Here is a 14072-nt window from a genome sequence, read left to right as displayed (position 1 = left end):
AGAGAAGTGCACATCACTGAAAATCCTCGGTGATCAACATCTCGTTGTATCGTGAGAATTGCACAACAGTGGATATTCTTGACCCTCGTCCCGTCTGATTCTCTCTCGAGCTCAAGAAGAGTGGGCTGTCCTTTAAGCTTACTGCCAATTCATGGGAGCCGGGTATCCTTCATAGAAGAGTATGAAACCCCTAAGGGCCCAAGAGCGTTACTGTTCATGTTCTCCCTTTTACCAGCTATCATTCTTTGTGTATCTCAAAGAGCCACTCCCTCTTTTCTTTTTCCGCCATTTCTCCATGATTTTTATCGCAGTTTTTTCTATACACTCACTTTTTTAACTATTATCTCAGTCGTTTGATTATACATCACTCCTTGATTATTCGTAAAGCTAGCCTTTGACGCCACTTTCTTTAACCGACTTCGACGGTTTGATATCAGATACAGTCAGGCCGGTGCCCAGATTTGATACTACCGTCACAACATTCTAGACTCTCATATGCATCGTACAGTTTCGCCATGAAGCTTTCAAACATCATTGCAAGCACTGCGCTCTTTGCTAGCAGCGTTCTTGCTGCCGACCTGGACCCTATTGTGATCAAGGCATGGTTGCCGGTGATACTTTCTCATAAACCACAGGAGGCTAATACCTTCTCTTAGGGTTCCAAATTCTTCTACAAAAGCAACAACACCCAATTGTACGAATTTCCTATCCATACCATATATGATGCCTGCCTGGCCAACTGACTGATTGTTCTAGCTACCTCCGTGGCGTTGCTTATCAACGTGAGTAAAAAGTAATCTGCTAAGAACAGCCGATATCAAGAATGCTCATATCCCACAGAGGAATACTCCGGCTCCGACGATACTCCCAACAGCTTCAAAGACCCTCTAGCCGACGCCGATGCGTGCAAGCGTGACGTCCCATATCTTCAAAAGCTCAACGCCAATGTGATCCGTGTTTACGCCGTGGACCCTACCGCAGATCATTCCGCGTGTATGAACCTCCTCAGCAACGCCGGAATCTATGTCATTGCAGACCTGTCCTCCCCCGGGGAGTCCATCATCCGCAACGACCCCCAATGGACATATCCACTATTCGCCCGCTACGCCGCCGTCATTGATGACCTGTCCCAGTATACCAATGTTATCGGTTTCTTCGCAGGAAATGAGGTATCGAACAACCCCCAGACTACTGATGCCAGTGCCTTTGTCAAGGCTGCTGTCCGTGATATGAAGCGGTACATCAAGGCCAAAAACTACCGCCCAATGGGCGTTGGTTATGCTACCAACGATGATGCTTCAATTCGGGTCGCCATGGCGAATTATTTTAACTGTGAACGCGCGGATGAAAGCATTGACTTCTGGGGCTATAACATCTATTCCTGGTGTGGAGACTCTAGCTTCCAGAAGTCTGGTTATGACGTGCGCACCAACGAGTTCCACGACTACTCCGTTCCCGTATTCTTCGCCGAATACGGCTGCAATGCAGTCGAACCCCGCACGTTCACTGAAGTTGACACCCTGTATGGACCTCAGATGAATGGCGTTTGGTCCGGCGGTATTGTCTATATGTACTTCCAGGAGCAGAACAACTATGGTACTGTCACTCCCAATCCCCACCCCATGATCAATCATCGTGATATCCATCGTCTAATAATCTACGAGTAGGTCTGGTAAATGTCAACAACGGCCAGGTCAGCCCCCGTGCTGATTACAGCTACCTCTCAAAGCGACTAGCCACTGCTACTCCCACTGGCGTTAACAAGGCTGATTACACCCCCACCAACACCGCACTCCAATCTTGCCCCCCAGTCAACACCAACTGGCTTGCCACCGCCACCCCACTCCCTCCTGCTCCCAACCAGCAGCTTTGCTCGTGCATGGTGGACTCCCTGACCTGCGTAGCGCGCGATAATCTCGCTTCCAAGTTCCTTTCTACGACGTTCAGCAGTGTCTGTGGATACCAGGATGGCAAGTTCTGCAAGGGGATCGATGCAAACGCCACCACCGGCGAATACGGCGCTTACAGTGTCTGTACCCCGGAGGAGCAGCTCTCTTTCGCCATGAACCTCTATTATAAAAACCAGGTCAGCCAGGGCAACGGCGAGGACGCTTGTAACTTCAACGGCGCGGCATCCATCCAGTCTGCCAGCCAGTCCGGCGGCAGCACCTGCACTCCTCTTCTGCGCCAGGCTGGCACCTCCGGTACTGGCTCCGTTAAAGCCTCCGCAGCTGCCGCGGGCGCCTCGAGCAGTGCTTCCAGCTCTCAGGGCGCCGCTTATGCCGTCGCCCCTGGCATGGTCGACTTTGGATTCCTCCACCTTGGTGCCTACGTTGCCACTGCTGTTGTTGCGGGCGTGGGGATGATCTGGCTGTAGATGGATTCGCCCCTCGCTTGGGCGGGCCGGCTTGGTTCGGTTAGGTAGACTTTATGATAGTCTGATGCTTGATTCTATGGTTCCTTGGGTGTTGTTTTGTTACTCTTTTTAATTCTCGGATTTGCTTCCCCCGGGTAGATGCTCGCCTGGGTGCGAGTACATTTCGCTCGTTAATCTATTTTTTTTTTTTTTCCCAGCTTTGTGTTCGTAGTACTGTTTGCCGATCTGTATACTTGGTGAGCAGGGTATGTTGTGTTGTATTTGTGATGCTGTGGTGGTTTACGAGGGATAGACGTTAGGCGGCTAGCCATACGTCGACATATTACTATGGTTGGTATCATCGTCTATCATTCAGGTTACCAGAGTTACTGAAGAGGGGATTTGGCGAGAGACGCTCAATTTCTAGAAAGCTGCTTTCGCTAGTTATTGCTAGGACTCTGTATCTCGTTCCTCTCCGGCTGCATGTTCTCCTTCTCCCGCTGCGTTCCCGGTGTTGATCAAGACCTGTAATAGGTAAGACCAGCTCTAAGCGGGCACGCAGATACCTGAAGCTTGATGAATCAAATGCCTCTTGGGATGACAATGTCGTGTTTGTGTGGTTTTTATATATGTGTGTGTGTGTGTGCGTGACTTGGAGGAGTTAGATAGAATGAAGATGCAAAGGAGTACTCGTCCAACATATATATAAGCAAGACATTTCCATGCCAGACAGTAAATCACACATTGGACTAGTAATATTCAGATATAGAGTAGGAGAAATAAACCAGCAACTTGAAGAAACATGTAGATAATCATCCTTCCAAGACTCTCAATAATAATATGCTTATTTGTATCAGGGAAATATAAACCGAAGTTGGGTAGTAGTTTGCGTTGGTGTGAATTATGATACTGGAGGATAGGTGAGGCTTATATAGTCATTAATACAAGCCAATATCATAACAAGCCCGGGTGGTCTAGTGGTATGATTCTCGCTTAGGGATTTAACCCAAGCATATCTGCGAGAGGTCCCGCGTTCGATCCGCGGCTCGGGCCTTGTATTTTTTTTTTTTTTTTCCACTACGAACCCACGGAATATATATAATAAATATGTATCTATCCATGTATCTAGGTACCAGAGTACTTACTATACATACGGAGTACATACACATCAAAGCTTAATCGATAGCACTAGATGCGGCGCCCGGCCAAGCCGTTTGTTGATCATGGGATCATTAGGCTGTTGCCGTGCCAACTGTGGCTCCCCCAACCGGCATTGTTCTTCGCACATTTGTATACTGGTCACATAAATATCCTGAAAGAACAGCGCTCTCTGCCTTCCGGTACCTGCAGCTGCGGAATTCCACACAATACCGGACATACAGGTACAAAGACCGCAGCGAAGGGGTCGGTGAGCCCCCCTCTTACGACCTCTCACATTCCCCCAACAAGGAAAGTGCAGCCACCGGACCCGGATACCATCGATATACATTACATTACGTATACAATGGCTCGACTCAACACCAGAAGCCAGGCGAAACAAAATGCGTTGCAGGAGGCCCCCAGCGGAAATGGCCAGCCCAAAAGAACCGCGACCGTTCTTCGACGCGAATTCCAAGAGAGGAGGTCACCTGCCTCTTCAATAGCAGCAGGCACTAGAGAACAATGGAGCCCAGCAATGCGGGAGACGATGTTCAAGAAATGGCCAGCCGGAACAACGGACAAACAACCACAAGAGCGGGGCAGGTTAGCAAGGTCAGGGACGTTTTCTGACCTGAATTTCGATATCTTTGCCGACAGCGATGGAGCGAGCGAGCGGGGTGGGGATGGTACACCGAAGAGCAAAAAGGCCAGTCCTTTGAAGCTTGCACGCGCCAATTCTTTGATTCTACCACTGCCACAAGCACCACGGGCTCGGACAAACCGCAAGTCGGAACTATACAATTATGACAAGGAGAATGATCCAGTTGAGGAAGTGGTGGAAGAGGAAACACCTTCGCTGTCTAGGAACCCGTCCGATGCGTCCTCTACACGAAGATCGCCAACCAGATCGCGAAACCCACAGCAGTTCACGAGGTATCGGCAGCAAGAGCCCAATTCTGGGGACGAAAGCGGGGAGGAAGATAGCTTTAATTCACTGGAGGACTTTATTGTCAGTGACAATGAGGAGCTCAGCTATCATGAAACGTCAGGGGATGAGACAGAAGAGGAAAGGCAACACCGGGAGCCTCAGTCTCCGCCACCACCACCACCACCACCACCACTACCACCTAGAAGGAGGCTATTTAGAGGTAGAAGGGCAGATCCGACCGTCGAGTTGGAAAAGGCTTTGCTAGAGTCAGCAAAAAACCCAGACCTTCGCCTGGAACCGTCGCTGCCAGCTGCCATTACGATTCCCTCTCCTACACGGAATAGAATCCCAAGGAAACTATTTCAGAATCACACAGAGGTCTCCGAAAAGATGGATCGTCTAAAGCTGGATGATTTTGATCCTTCATCCCAGCTTCAACAAGATCTCCTTGCGTAAGCTCTATTGCCTGGTATCCCTCTGGTGATCTAAGGAAGTATTTGCTAACCCTACCTAGAACTGCCATCGAGCTGCAATCTCCATCCCAGACATCTCAGAATGATAATTCTGCATTTAAAACACCCCCATCTAGCCCCACCAAAGGTTGCCTACGCTCTCCAGTGAAAGAAAAAGTCAACATTCCACCCACCCCTCATCGTGAAAGTGTTGATGCCTTTTGGAGCCAAGAGGCCACCAACGACTGGATAGACCAGCACTCTCCACACAAACTCGATATTCAGCTACAGGAATTTGACGAGTCTGACTGCGAAGTCGATATGGAAATCATGCCTCGACGCTCGGTCGTCCTGAAACAGACTAAGACGCCTAGTAAGGCAGCACTGAAGAGGGCAGAGACGGAGGCGAAGAAGGCAGCACTGGAGCGAAAGAAATCATTCGATAGCAAGAAAGCTTCCCTGGCAGAGGAGTTCCTCAAAGCGCTGGACGACGCCGTGGCGGATGGCCAAGTTCAAAAGCGCTCTGCAGATACTGGCGGTGTCCGCATTGTCTGGAGCAAAACCCTTCAAACGACTGCTGGACGAGCCAGCTGGAAACGAGATAGCTCCTCGTCGAGCGAATTATCATCGTCCGGCCGCGAAACACCAGCAATCAAGCCCAGCAAGCGCACCGCTACCATCGAACTAGCCGAACGAATCATTGACAATGAGGACCGGCTCATCAATACTCTAGCCCATGAATACTGTCATCTAGCTAACTTTATGATTTCAAACGTGCACAATAACCCGCACGGGTCCAGTTTCCAGAACTGGGGACGCAAGTGCAAAGAAGCGCTGAAGAACCACCCCGTGTATGGTGGGCGCGTCGAAGTGAAGACAAGACACAGCTACAAGATCGACTACAAGTATGTCTGGACTTGCGTTGACTGCGGCCAGAGCTATGGACGCCACTCGAAGAGTATCGATCCTACTAAGTCTCGATGTGGGAAATGCAAGGGACTCCTGCAGCAGATCAAGCCCAAGCCCAGAAGCGTGTCGCCTCGGAAGAAGCAGCCTCCCGGCCGTGAGGTGGATGATGTAGCGAGAGGCTTGGAGGAGGTGAATTTGGATGTTTGACAATGCTACTACTGTGATGGCCTTGATTTGGGCGATTTAATTTTTGTCTCTCTTTATGATTGAGCTGGATACCATAGATAGGAGTTGTTGGAGCTGCCCTGTAGCATTGGCTACTTTTCTTTCCTTGATCTATTTTCAATCCTGTACGGCAAGACATGCGATATGACATGAGGTGTAAATACTACACTAAATACCTGCAAATAAGATGCATCCATGATCAATGTAAAGACTACATACATACATACCCACATACATAAATAACCATACCATGTAAGCCATTCATTCATTCCCTTCAAAAGAGAGAAAGAAAGAAAGAAAAAAAAAATCATCCAAACAACCCCCAATCCACAACATGCAACTTTTCCACCAACCCTTCCACCAGCTCACTCGCCAACTCCTCCTCCCTCGACAACCCTCTGGGATCCCCATTCTCATCAAACTCCCTATGCGGCACATTGACCAAAACAAGCACATCGGTATCCTGCTCCTCCAACCTCACAAGCAGATAATGACAACTAACCGTCGACCCCAAGGCACCATCCGCACTCGACCCGGCCGCCGCCCCGCCAATCGACGCCGAAACCCTCTGCACCACGCCCCCTCCCCTCGCCCGCTCGGACGAACTCAGCGCCACCACCCCCTTGTACGCACGCACCCGCATCGCCGCCGGGAACCGCGCCATCGCCACGCGGTGCGGAGCCAGCACAATCCGCAGGTGATCCGCCTCGCCGTTCTCCCGGATATCGTTGATGTGGTAGAGCGCCGCGGCCTTGTCGATGGTCTCGGGCGTGGCTTCGGGGTTTGCGCCCAGGAAGTCGGTCAGGTCCTGCAGGCGGGTGCGGACGCCGGCGAGCGCGGTTTCCTGCGCCACGCGCTCGTTGACTTCGATTATGACGTGGGACAGCGTGGTCGGCGACAGGAAGATTTCTTGGTGGTCTGGGATTTGTCGGAGGTCGCTTTTCGCGCGCGCGTTAGTTATTGCTCTTGTTTTTTTCTTTTCTTTTCGTTTCTTTGGTGGGGAAGGAAGGAAGGAAGGAAACACGTACCTGGCGTCCAGCCATCCTTCGGGGATTATGCCCTTTATGGCGCCTCCGTAGAGGTCTTGCGTTGTAAATGTCGTCATGCTATGAGGGGGGGGGGGGTCACGGTATTGTGCTTCTTTGTAGTCGTTGTGTAGAGCGAGGGAGAGACGATGGTGGTGGGGAGCGGCGTGGGGTAGATAGGGCGGTAGGTAGTCTTGATGTTTAAGAGTCTACCTGCTCCTCTGTAACTAACTATGAGTTTTTGCTAACGGGCAAAGCATCAAGTAGAGCTTCGCTGAGGGATCAATCGAGATCTTCTCGAGGTCGATGGCAAATGACGTCGGGTTTGGAGACGGAAGGAGCCTTAGGCTGTTTGTTGATTGGTTCCGCACGAAACCACAAGACAACCTGACATTTAAGGTATCGATAGTGCCATTATGAGCCTAATCTACGAAATATGAAATCTATGACTTGAGAGACGAACCGATGTATGTACTCTCTATATCTCTAAAAGCTCTTCCAGGTAGTCATCCAACGCTATCATCTGGAACTGCCCCCCCCAGCGGGAGCGGAATTCCTTCTTACGATACGCATAGCTTGTCACTTGGGAGAAGCTAATTAGTTCCACTCTCCATCCACGCTGGAGGGCACGTTCGACCATCTTCATAAACCCACCAGAAAACTCCGCTTCCGCGGCGTCTCCCGTGGCCAGCACAATCGTCGCCGGCTTGTCCGTATCCAACAGGCTTTCTAAGATCTTTAGGTGTAGAATTTCGTCGACACCTTGCTCGACCCATCGCTCTTCGGGCGCATCGTTCGTTTCAGAACCATGGCCTGCCTCGTGCGAGCCTACTCGTGGATTCTTACGGTACTTCAGCTGACGAGACGTGGGTTGTTTGACCTTCTGCACTCGGTCGAGGATATTCGCCTCGTAGCCGAGCAATTTGCCTTCGCTGATTGCGGCAAATCGGTCTGACCCGACAAGTATTCGTTTAGCCGTAGGACGGCCACGTTCCAAAATCAACGAGAAACTTTGAAACGAGAGGGGTAAGCGTCGAATTCGTGTCTTGATAGGTATGTTCCGTGAGATTTTCATCGTATCATGAAACCCTACCATAATCTTCGACATAAGTGTTAGTGGCTGAACACATCATCTGCATAGATGGGTCGACTTACATTCGACATGTCGACGAAGACATGGATAGGACGGGTCGAGACCGTGTCTTCCTTAGACTTGCCCGACCGTCCGGCTTGAACGATTAGATCTGCATAGTCCGGAAAGGTATTCAAGAGTTTGGTTAAGAGGCCAACACGTCGGTCTGCTGCCGACTTATATGCTAATGGCTGCACACGGATTGTGCCAGTGCTGGGCATGTACTTGACACCGTTAGGCGTCAAGAACTCATCGAGTTCATCAAAAGAGGAAGGGGGGGTTTCAAAGGCTTCTGGTATAGCCTCAGCAATCCCGATCTGCGGGGGGACCATGGGACGGGCACCGCGCTGCTTCTTCACGAAAGGGCGGTCGAAAACGCTGACAGCGCCATCAGATTCCCCTCCGGCATTGCTCTCAGAAGAGCTACGTTCGTGCCGGGGCCCAGTACGCGTGTGGTCATTTCGACGAGGCGTCCTGGGCTCAATGACGATTTTCTCCTGCAAGAAATCATCGCAAGGCTCCGTACAGGTTAGAAGGGGTATGTGTTTTGGAGAGGGTTGGGATGTTGCTCCGCATTGCTCAACATCGGAGGTTGTGGTAGGCGGTCGTTTGAATATGACAATTGGCTTCGTTGGATGGGGGGCTAAGATCGATGGCGGAGTCTGGATCTCCTCCCGATGAGACCGATGGTCTACTGGGGTGGGGGAAGAGCTGGTGCTACCCAAAAGCTCCCAGAGAGCGCCGAAATCCCCCAGCCTCGGGATATTACTATAACTGTTCGCATGTTTTAAGGAACCAGCCTGGATACTCGGAGTTTTGACGTCATCCGTGTTCGAAGGGTGGGATCCAGATCGACCGGTGGAGGAACGCAGGCGATGATCGAGAACCGGATGGTCCCCACTTTGGCATGGGGAAGACCGAAGGAGGTTAATCACCGGAGTGAAATCCCAGTTTGAAGTTGACGAAGACGATGGTGACATTGACGAGAATCAAGGATGGTGAAGGGCGTATCTGATGATGACTATGGCGGTCCAGGAAGAAAACTGGATTGAGAGCTAGAGACAACTGGCTAAAAAGGGCTAACAACAAAAGCAGCAGGGGCAGAAGGAGGAAAACAGATGAACATGATGAAGGTCGTAAGACCCGAAAGTAATGGGAAAATCACAGTGATCATTCAGTGTCTTTTCTATGACTCCCCGTCGTAGTGGTCTGACCGTCGCTTTCTTTGTCTGTTGTTGGGCTGTGCAGGTTCTGCCAACGAACACCGCCTTCTATAAATAGACAAAATAGACTAGTCCTAAAAGAGCCAGTCATGACTTCATCGGAATGCGGGCCAACAATAATCCGACGGATTCGGTAGCCACGGCTCCGATGAAACTAAGCCTGTTCTGGAAGGACGATAGTCATTGGGACGTCATTTCTCGACCCTGAGTGCAAGATATCATCTAACATTGGCTTCAAATGATGGCATTCCCAAACTATTGCCCGCCCTAGTATTTGCGGTACGACTGCCGATTTGCGGGACGGATTCCGTAGCGTACCAGCACGTTCCCTGGGGAATAGTATAGGAGCATGGGCATTAACAAGAACCAAGGGATAACCTCATAATTCCAGGTGTATCGACGTCATGGTCTGTTGTTCAATGGTGAATGACGAGCTCATGGGCAAGGAAGAAAGCTATATAAACCCCTTCAGGATGTATCGGGACTTGGTTTCCATCAATCCAGATTCTCTCAAATATCTCAGCCTCTGAACATTCTTCCAGAAAACATTCTTCAATTGCATAAACAACCAACATGTCTGACACCGGTCGCAAGGATTTCACCACCAGTATGTTGAGATCGCAACAAATTCCACCTACAGATGTATGGCCGCTAACACTGTTTGCAGAGGCCAAGGAGGAGATGACTCCTGACTCCACCAAGTCCACTCAGGACAAGATCAAGGAGACCTTCACTGATACCACTGATCGTATCTCTCGTGGCCTGCAGCCCGATGACCAGAAGGGTGCTGCCCAACAGGCCTTCGACAAGGGCCAGCGTGCTCATGACAACCACAATGGCGGTGCCGGCCAGTCCATGTAAGTACTCGTTGATGGTTTTCTCCCACGATCATAGCTCTGACAGCCAGGCAGTGCCGACAAGATCAAGAACGCTGTTGGCCTCGGTGACCACTAGATTGCCTGCGCCTGACTGGATTCGGGTTGTCGCTTTGAATATGATTTCCGTTTTATGATCGTGTTATGACGAGTTGACGATACGTCTCTCTGCCTGTAAATTGAGATTAATACCAATGTGATTATGTCCATTGAATATACCTACTCTGTTGTAAATCGCAGAACGTACTACCGCTCTACTAGTCCTTCAAACATAGAGTCTCGCTTCCGGGTGAGTTTGTTCAGTTCCGCTTCAAGTTCTCGGTACTTGGCACGAGCCCCGGCTAGATCTCTGGGGAGATCATGGAACATGTTGACCCTACTCTCGAGCCCCTTGACCGATTCTATCATTCGGCTGACCTCCTCTTCGTCCGCCATGACATCCTCAAGGGTGGCTCCTTTATTCTTAGTTCGCTCCGATGCAGCCACCCGATCTTGATATTCGCCAACCTTGGGAGTAAGTAATTTAGTGCTTCTCGTCCACTCAGACGTAAGCGTAGGAAGATTGGCAGGCGTTTCAAAGGCCGGGTTTGACCTGAAATCTTCGAGCTGTTCCCGTAGAGTTGCAAGCTCTCTTTTCAGATAGTCATGCAACATCTCCACGCGCGTCATTTGCTCTTTGATATTGAACTCTTCCCTCGTTAGCTCAATGATTGACTGGCCGATCTCCTTCGTACTCGTTTCTAACGAACTCAATAGGACAACCGTCTCTGCCAAATCCTCCAGATTTCGAGTGCCATCCTCATCTAGACAATGCTCGACTTCATCCAATATCTCCACCTTCTGCTTATTTTCCGTGTTTTCTCGAGCTTTAAAGCCTCTGATGGTTTGTTCACGAGCGTGCTGAATTAGCGTTGCTTCCTCGTCCGCTGCATCGTTGGCTGCTGCCAGAGCCAAAAGAGTTCGTAAAGTATCATCATTGCGCTCGAATTTAGGCACTGGATTTGGCGCGTACTGGCGACTTAGCCATGAGTTCACGTAGGCCCAGTCTTTGGCCTGAATAGCTGCTTGACGCGCCTTTGCGGGGGAGACAAGCGGGCTGTCCATCGGAATTGGCAATCTGGTTTCGCCCCAAAAAAGGAGACAAAGAACCAAATAAATTTAGAAACGAATTGGTATATATGTACAAGCTCTGAAATGAATTTAAAATGTAGATGGTTTCGAGGTGCTGGGAAAAGGGTGAAGTTCGTCCCGTTGGTTGATCCGCTAAACCTGGGTCTCGCCGCCTCCATCTCCGCCAGATCAAACACCTGGTCTACTCACAGTTAAAAGCCCATCGCATACCCAAACAACATCAGCTCCAATGGCGAGCTATTTCCCACCTTCCGGAGCCACGAGCTATGCACCCCCTCGGACATCTTCCCCGGCTTCTTCTCCGCTTTCACCCCCGCCTCAACAACGCTCCAATGCCTTGTCGAACCGGCTGACAAGTGTACTTTCGGCCTCGTATGCGGACTCCGATATACGCGATGCGCTCGAGACTCTCAGTACCAGAGGGATACATAATACGGCAGAGGTCCGGAGACAATTACGTCTGGATGTTCAAAAGGAAGTGGTTGATTGCAATGCGGAAATCGTAAGGGACTTTGGCAAAGTCGCAGAGGTGAGCAGCTACACTGGGGAGGAGGGTGGGAAGGCTGCGGGCTTTGCTAACTTTCTGGTAATAACAGCAATTGAAACGGATTGGCACGGTTATATCGAGTCTGAACCAAACGTGCGAGGAAATGAAGAGGCATATTGTGCTAGCTAGGCAGGACACGGCCCCGGTGTTGGAGGAAGCATCTGCCTTGATGCTCCAGAGGCAGGAAGCCGAAACGAAACAATGCTTACTCGACGCCTTTACAAAGCATTTTATTATTCCAGACGATGATTTAATGATTATGACTTCGGCCGAGGAGCCTATTGACGATGAGTTCTTCAATGTTCTCTCCCGGGTGAAGCAAGTTCATCGTGACTGCGAAGCCCTCCTTGGGGGGGAGAACGAGAGGCTTGGGCTAGAGCTGATGGAGAAGAGCTCGAGAAGTCTCAACTCCGCCTATCAGAAGCTCTATCGATGGGTTCAGAAGGAATTCAAGTCTTTGAATCTTGAGGATCCCCGAATTAGCAGCTCAATCCGACGCGCTCTGCGGGTGCTGGCTGAGCGACCAAGCTTGTTCCATAGTTGCCTGGATTTTTTTGCGGAGGCTAGGGATTATGTCCTGTCAGACGCATTCCACTACGCCTTGACAGATGCGGTATCTGGTACTGGAGGCGATACTAACGTCAAACCCATTGAGTTTTCTGCGCATGACCCGCTGAGGTATATTGGCGATATGCTTGCCTGGGTCCACTCCACCACGGTCTCAGAGCGGGAAGCCTTGGAGGCACTTTTTGTCGCGGACGGGGATGAGTTGGCAAAGGGAATCCAAGCTGGTCTTAGTAGTGAGCCGTGGGCTCGGATCGACGAAGACGAGGAAGTCACCTTTGACGGCCAAAAAGCCCTCAGCGACCTTGTCAATCGCGATCTGATAGGAGTTGCTCGATCCCTTCGCCAGCGAGTGGAGCTCGTCATCCAGGGCCACGATGACCCGGTCACTTGCTACAAAGTCGTCAATGTACTCTCCTTCTACCAGACCACTTTCTCCAAACTCGTCGGCCCCAGTTCTAACTTGGCCGAACTGCTGCAAAATCTGGAGAAGTTCACCTTAGCCCGTTTCAAGACGATCATGCAGGAAGAAGCCAACAGCCTCTCAACAGACCACAATGCCTTGAAACCATCTGAAGACCTCTCTGCGCCACAGTTCCTTCTCGACGCCCTTGAAGTCCTCACATCCCTCATGAAGACGCACCAAGCCTCATTCGGGGCAGACGATGCCGACTCCACCTCCGAAGGCAAAGAGAACAGATTCACTCCTGTCCTCCATGCAGGCCTCGACCCCTTCTTCGACCTAGCCAAATCCTGCGCAAAGGAACTACTACCCACCCAAACAGCCCGCTCCATCTACCTCACCAACATTCACCTCACCACGCGCTCTGTCATCTCCCCTTACACATTCGCCAGCGCAACACATCTCACACCCCTATCCACTGCCCTCTCTACGCTCCGCGTCGAGCTCCTCGAAATTCAACACCGCTACCTCCTCGACGCCTCCGGTCTACAAGTGCTTCTCGCAGCCCTTGCACCATTTTCTTCCTCCCCATCCGCCACATCAGAAACCAACCCATCGGGAGATTCCAAGCCACCCAACATCGCTGACATTGCTCACCTCCCGGCCTTTCAGCCCGAGGCTCTCGTCACGATCAGCCAGCAGCTCGATGACTTCCTCCCGTCTGCGCTCATGGACGCAACGGATAATCTTAAGCGTGTTCACAGCGTGGCGTTTATCAAGAGCGTCACAGAGGAGGCGGTCGAGGCTTTCTGCAGGGATTTCGAGTTTGTAGAAGGTATGATTATTGGGGCGGATGAGGCTAGGAGTGGAGTTGATATTATGAAGGGTAGGAAGAGTGGTGAGGATGAGTTGGGTAGTGAGAAGGACAGCGAAGGCGAAGACGAAGACGAAGAGCAAGAAGAGCAGAGTCTGAGACGGTTATTCCCTCGTACTACTGGTGAGATTAGGGTGTTGTTGAGCTGAAGAAGTCACTACTATTTTATTCTTATTTACCATAATCTCAAGATGCTGGCTGTTATTTATTATTGCCTAGACTTACATCTTTGTATGTAAATGTAGTAGTAGTTTATTTTATTTTGTCCTGTATATAAAACTAACTATT

General features: G+C 50.6%; 6 protein-coding genes and 1 non-coding gene across 7 annotated transcripts; 5 read left to right on the top strand and 2 right to left on the bottom strand.

Annotated features, from left to right (window-relative positions):
• Positions 1 to 515: 515 nt before the first annotated feature.
• P175DRAFT_0518578 (glycoside hydrolase family 72 protein) lies at positions 516 to 2526 on the top strand (the record flags this gene model as incomplete). Its single annotated transcript, XM_040899064.1, has 5 exons — positions 516 to 599; positions 657 to 694; positions 757 to 782; positions 841 to 1596; positions 1668 to 2526. 5 exons carry the CDS (start codon positions 516 to 518, stop codon positions 2375 to 2377), a joined length of 1614 nt encoding a protein of 537 aa, XP_040749562.1. The 3' UTR covers positions 2378 to 2526.
• A 793-nt stretch (positions 2527 to 3319) lies between these two features.
• P175DRAFT_0t123 lies at positions 3320 to 3409 on the top strand. The gene has a single exon. It is a non-coding gene; the product is annotated as a tRNA-Pro (tRNA).
• Positions 3410 to 4031: 622 nt separating this feature from the next.
• Positions 4032 to 5992, top strand: P175DRAFT_0443525 (SprT family zinc-dependent metalloprotease; the record flags this gene model as incomplete). The annotated part of the gene is made up of 2 exons (XM_040894184.1): positions 4032 to 4876; positions 4939 to 5992. The coding sequence occupies 2 exons, from the start codon at positions 4032 to 4034 to the stop codon at positions 5990 to 5992; spliced, it is 1899 nt and encodes a 632-aa protein (XP_040749561.1).
• Positions 5993 to 6317: 325 nt separating this feature from the next.
• On the bottom strand, positions 6318 to 9147 carry P175DRAFT_0511616 (uncharacterized protein; the record flags this gene model as incomplete). The annotated part of the gene is made up of 4 exons (XM_040898601.1): positions 6318 to 6948; positions 7039 to 7116; positions 7605 to 8134; positions 8191 to 9147. The coding sequence occupies 4 exons, from the start codon at positions 9145 to 9147 to the stop codon at positions 6318 to 6320; spliced, it is 2196 nt and encodes a 731-aa protein (XP_040749560.1).
• A 433-nt stretch (positions 9148 to 9580) lies between these two features.
• On the top strand, positions 9581 to 10479 carry P175DRAFT_0504068 (heat shock 9/12 family protein). Its single transcript, XM_040897767.1, has 3 exons — positions 9581 to 9997; positions 10058 to 10247; positions 10302 to 10479. The coding sequence occupies exons 1-3, from the start codon at positions 9964 to 9966 to the stop codon at positions 10342 to 10344; spliced, it is 267 nt and encodes an 88-aa protein (XP_040749559.1). The 5' UTR covers positions 9581 to 9963; the 3' UTR covers positions 10345 to 10479.
• Positions 10148 to 11477, bottom strand: P175DRAFT_0485348 (uncharacterized protein). The gene is made up of 2 exons (XM_040895596.1): positions 10489 to 11477; positions 10148 to 10437 (listed from the first exon to the last, which is right to left on the bottom strand). Exon 1 carries the CDS (start codon positions 11367 to 11369, stop codon positions 10512 to 10514), a length of 858 nt encoding a protein of 285 aa, XP_040749558.1. The 5' UTR covers positions 11370 to 11477; the 3' UTR covers positions 10148 to 10437; positions 10489 to 10511.
• Positions 11478 to 11594: 117 nt separating this feature from the next.
• On the top strand, positions 11595 to 13982 carry cog6 (Golgi transport complex subunit COG6). The gene is made up of 2 exons (XM_040894856.1): positions 11595 to 11925; positions 11993 to 13982. The coding sequence occupies exons 1-2, from the start codon at positions 11626 to 11628 to the stop codon at positions 13931 to 13933; spliced, it is 2241 nt and encodes a 746-aa protein (XP_040749557.1). The 5' UTR covers positions 11595 to 11625; the 3' UTR covers positions 13934 to 13982.
• Positions 13983 to 14072: the final 90 nt, after the last annotated feature.

This window comes from Aspergillus ochraceoroseus (genome assembly GCF_002846915.1).
Source record: "Aspergillus ochraceoroseus IBT 24754 chromosome Unknown P175scaffold_8, whole genome shotgun sequence".
NCBI classification, from domain to species: Eukaryota; Fungi; Ascomycota; class Eurotiomycetes; order Eurotiales; family Aspergillaceae; genus Aspergillus; species Aspergillus ochraceoroseus.
The sequence above is the reverse complement of the archived record's forward strand: the minus strand, read 5'-3'. Positions and strand labels throughout refer to the sequence as shown.

What these genes read in the sequence shown, in the direction of transcription:
- P175DRAFT_0504068 (XM_040897767.1), top strand. Translation starts at nt 9,964, where the DNA reads ATGTCTGACACCGGTCGCAAGGATTTCACCACCA. An exon ending in TCGCAAGGATTTCACCACCA is followed by an intron (nt 9,998 to 10,057) that starts GTATGTTGAGAT and finishes CACTGTTTGCAG; the next exon opens with AGGCCAAGGAGGAGATGACT. An exon ending in GGCGGTGCCGGCCAGTCCAT is followed by an intron (nt 10,248 to 10,301) that starts GTAAGTACTCGT and finishes ACAGCCAGGCAG; the next exon opens with TGCCGACAAGATCAAGAACG.
- P175DRAFT_0485348 (XM_040895596.1), bottom strand. Translation starts at nt 11,369, where the DNA reads ATGGACAGCCCGCTTGTCTCCCCCGCAAAGGCGCGTCAAGCAGCTATT.
- cog6 (XM_040894856.1), top strand. Translation starts at nt 11,626, where the DNA reads ATGGCGAGCTATTTCCCACCTTCCGGAGCCACGAGCTATGCACCCCCT. An exon ending in ACTTTGGCAAAGTCGCAGAG is followed by an intron (nt 11,926 to 11,992) that starts GTGAGCAGCTAC and finishes TGGTAATAACAG; the next exon opens with CAATTGAAACGGATTGGCAC.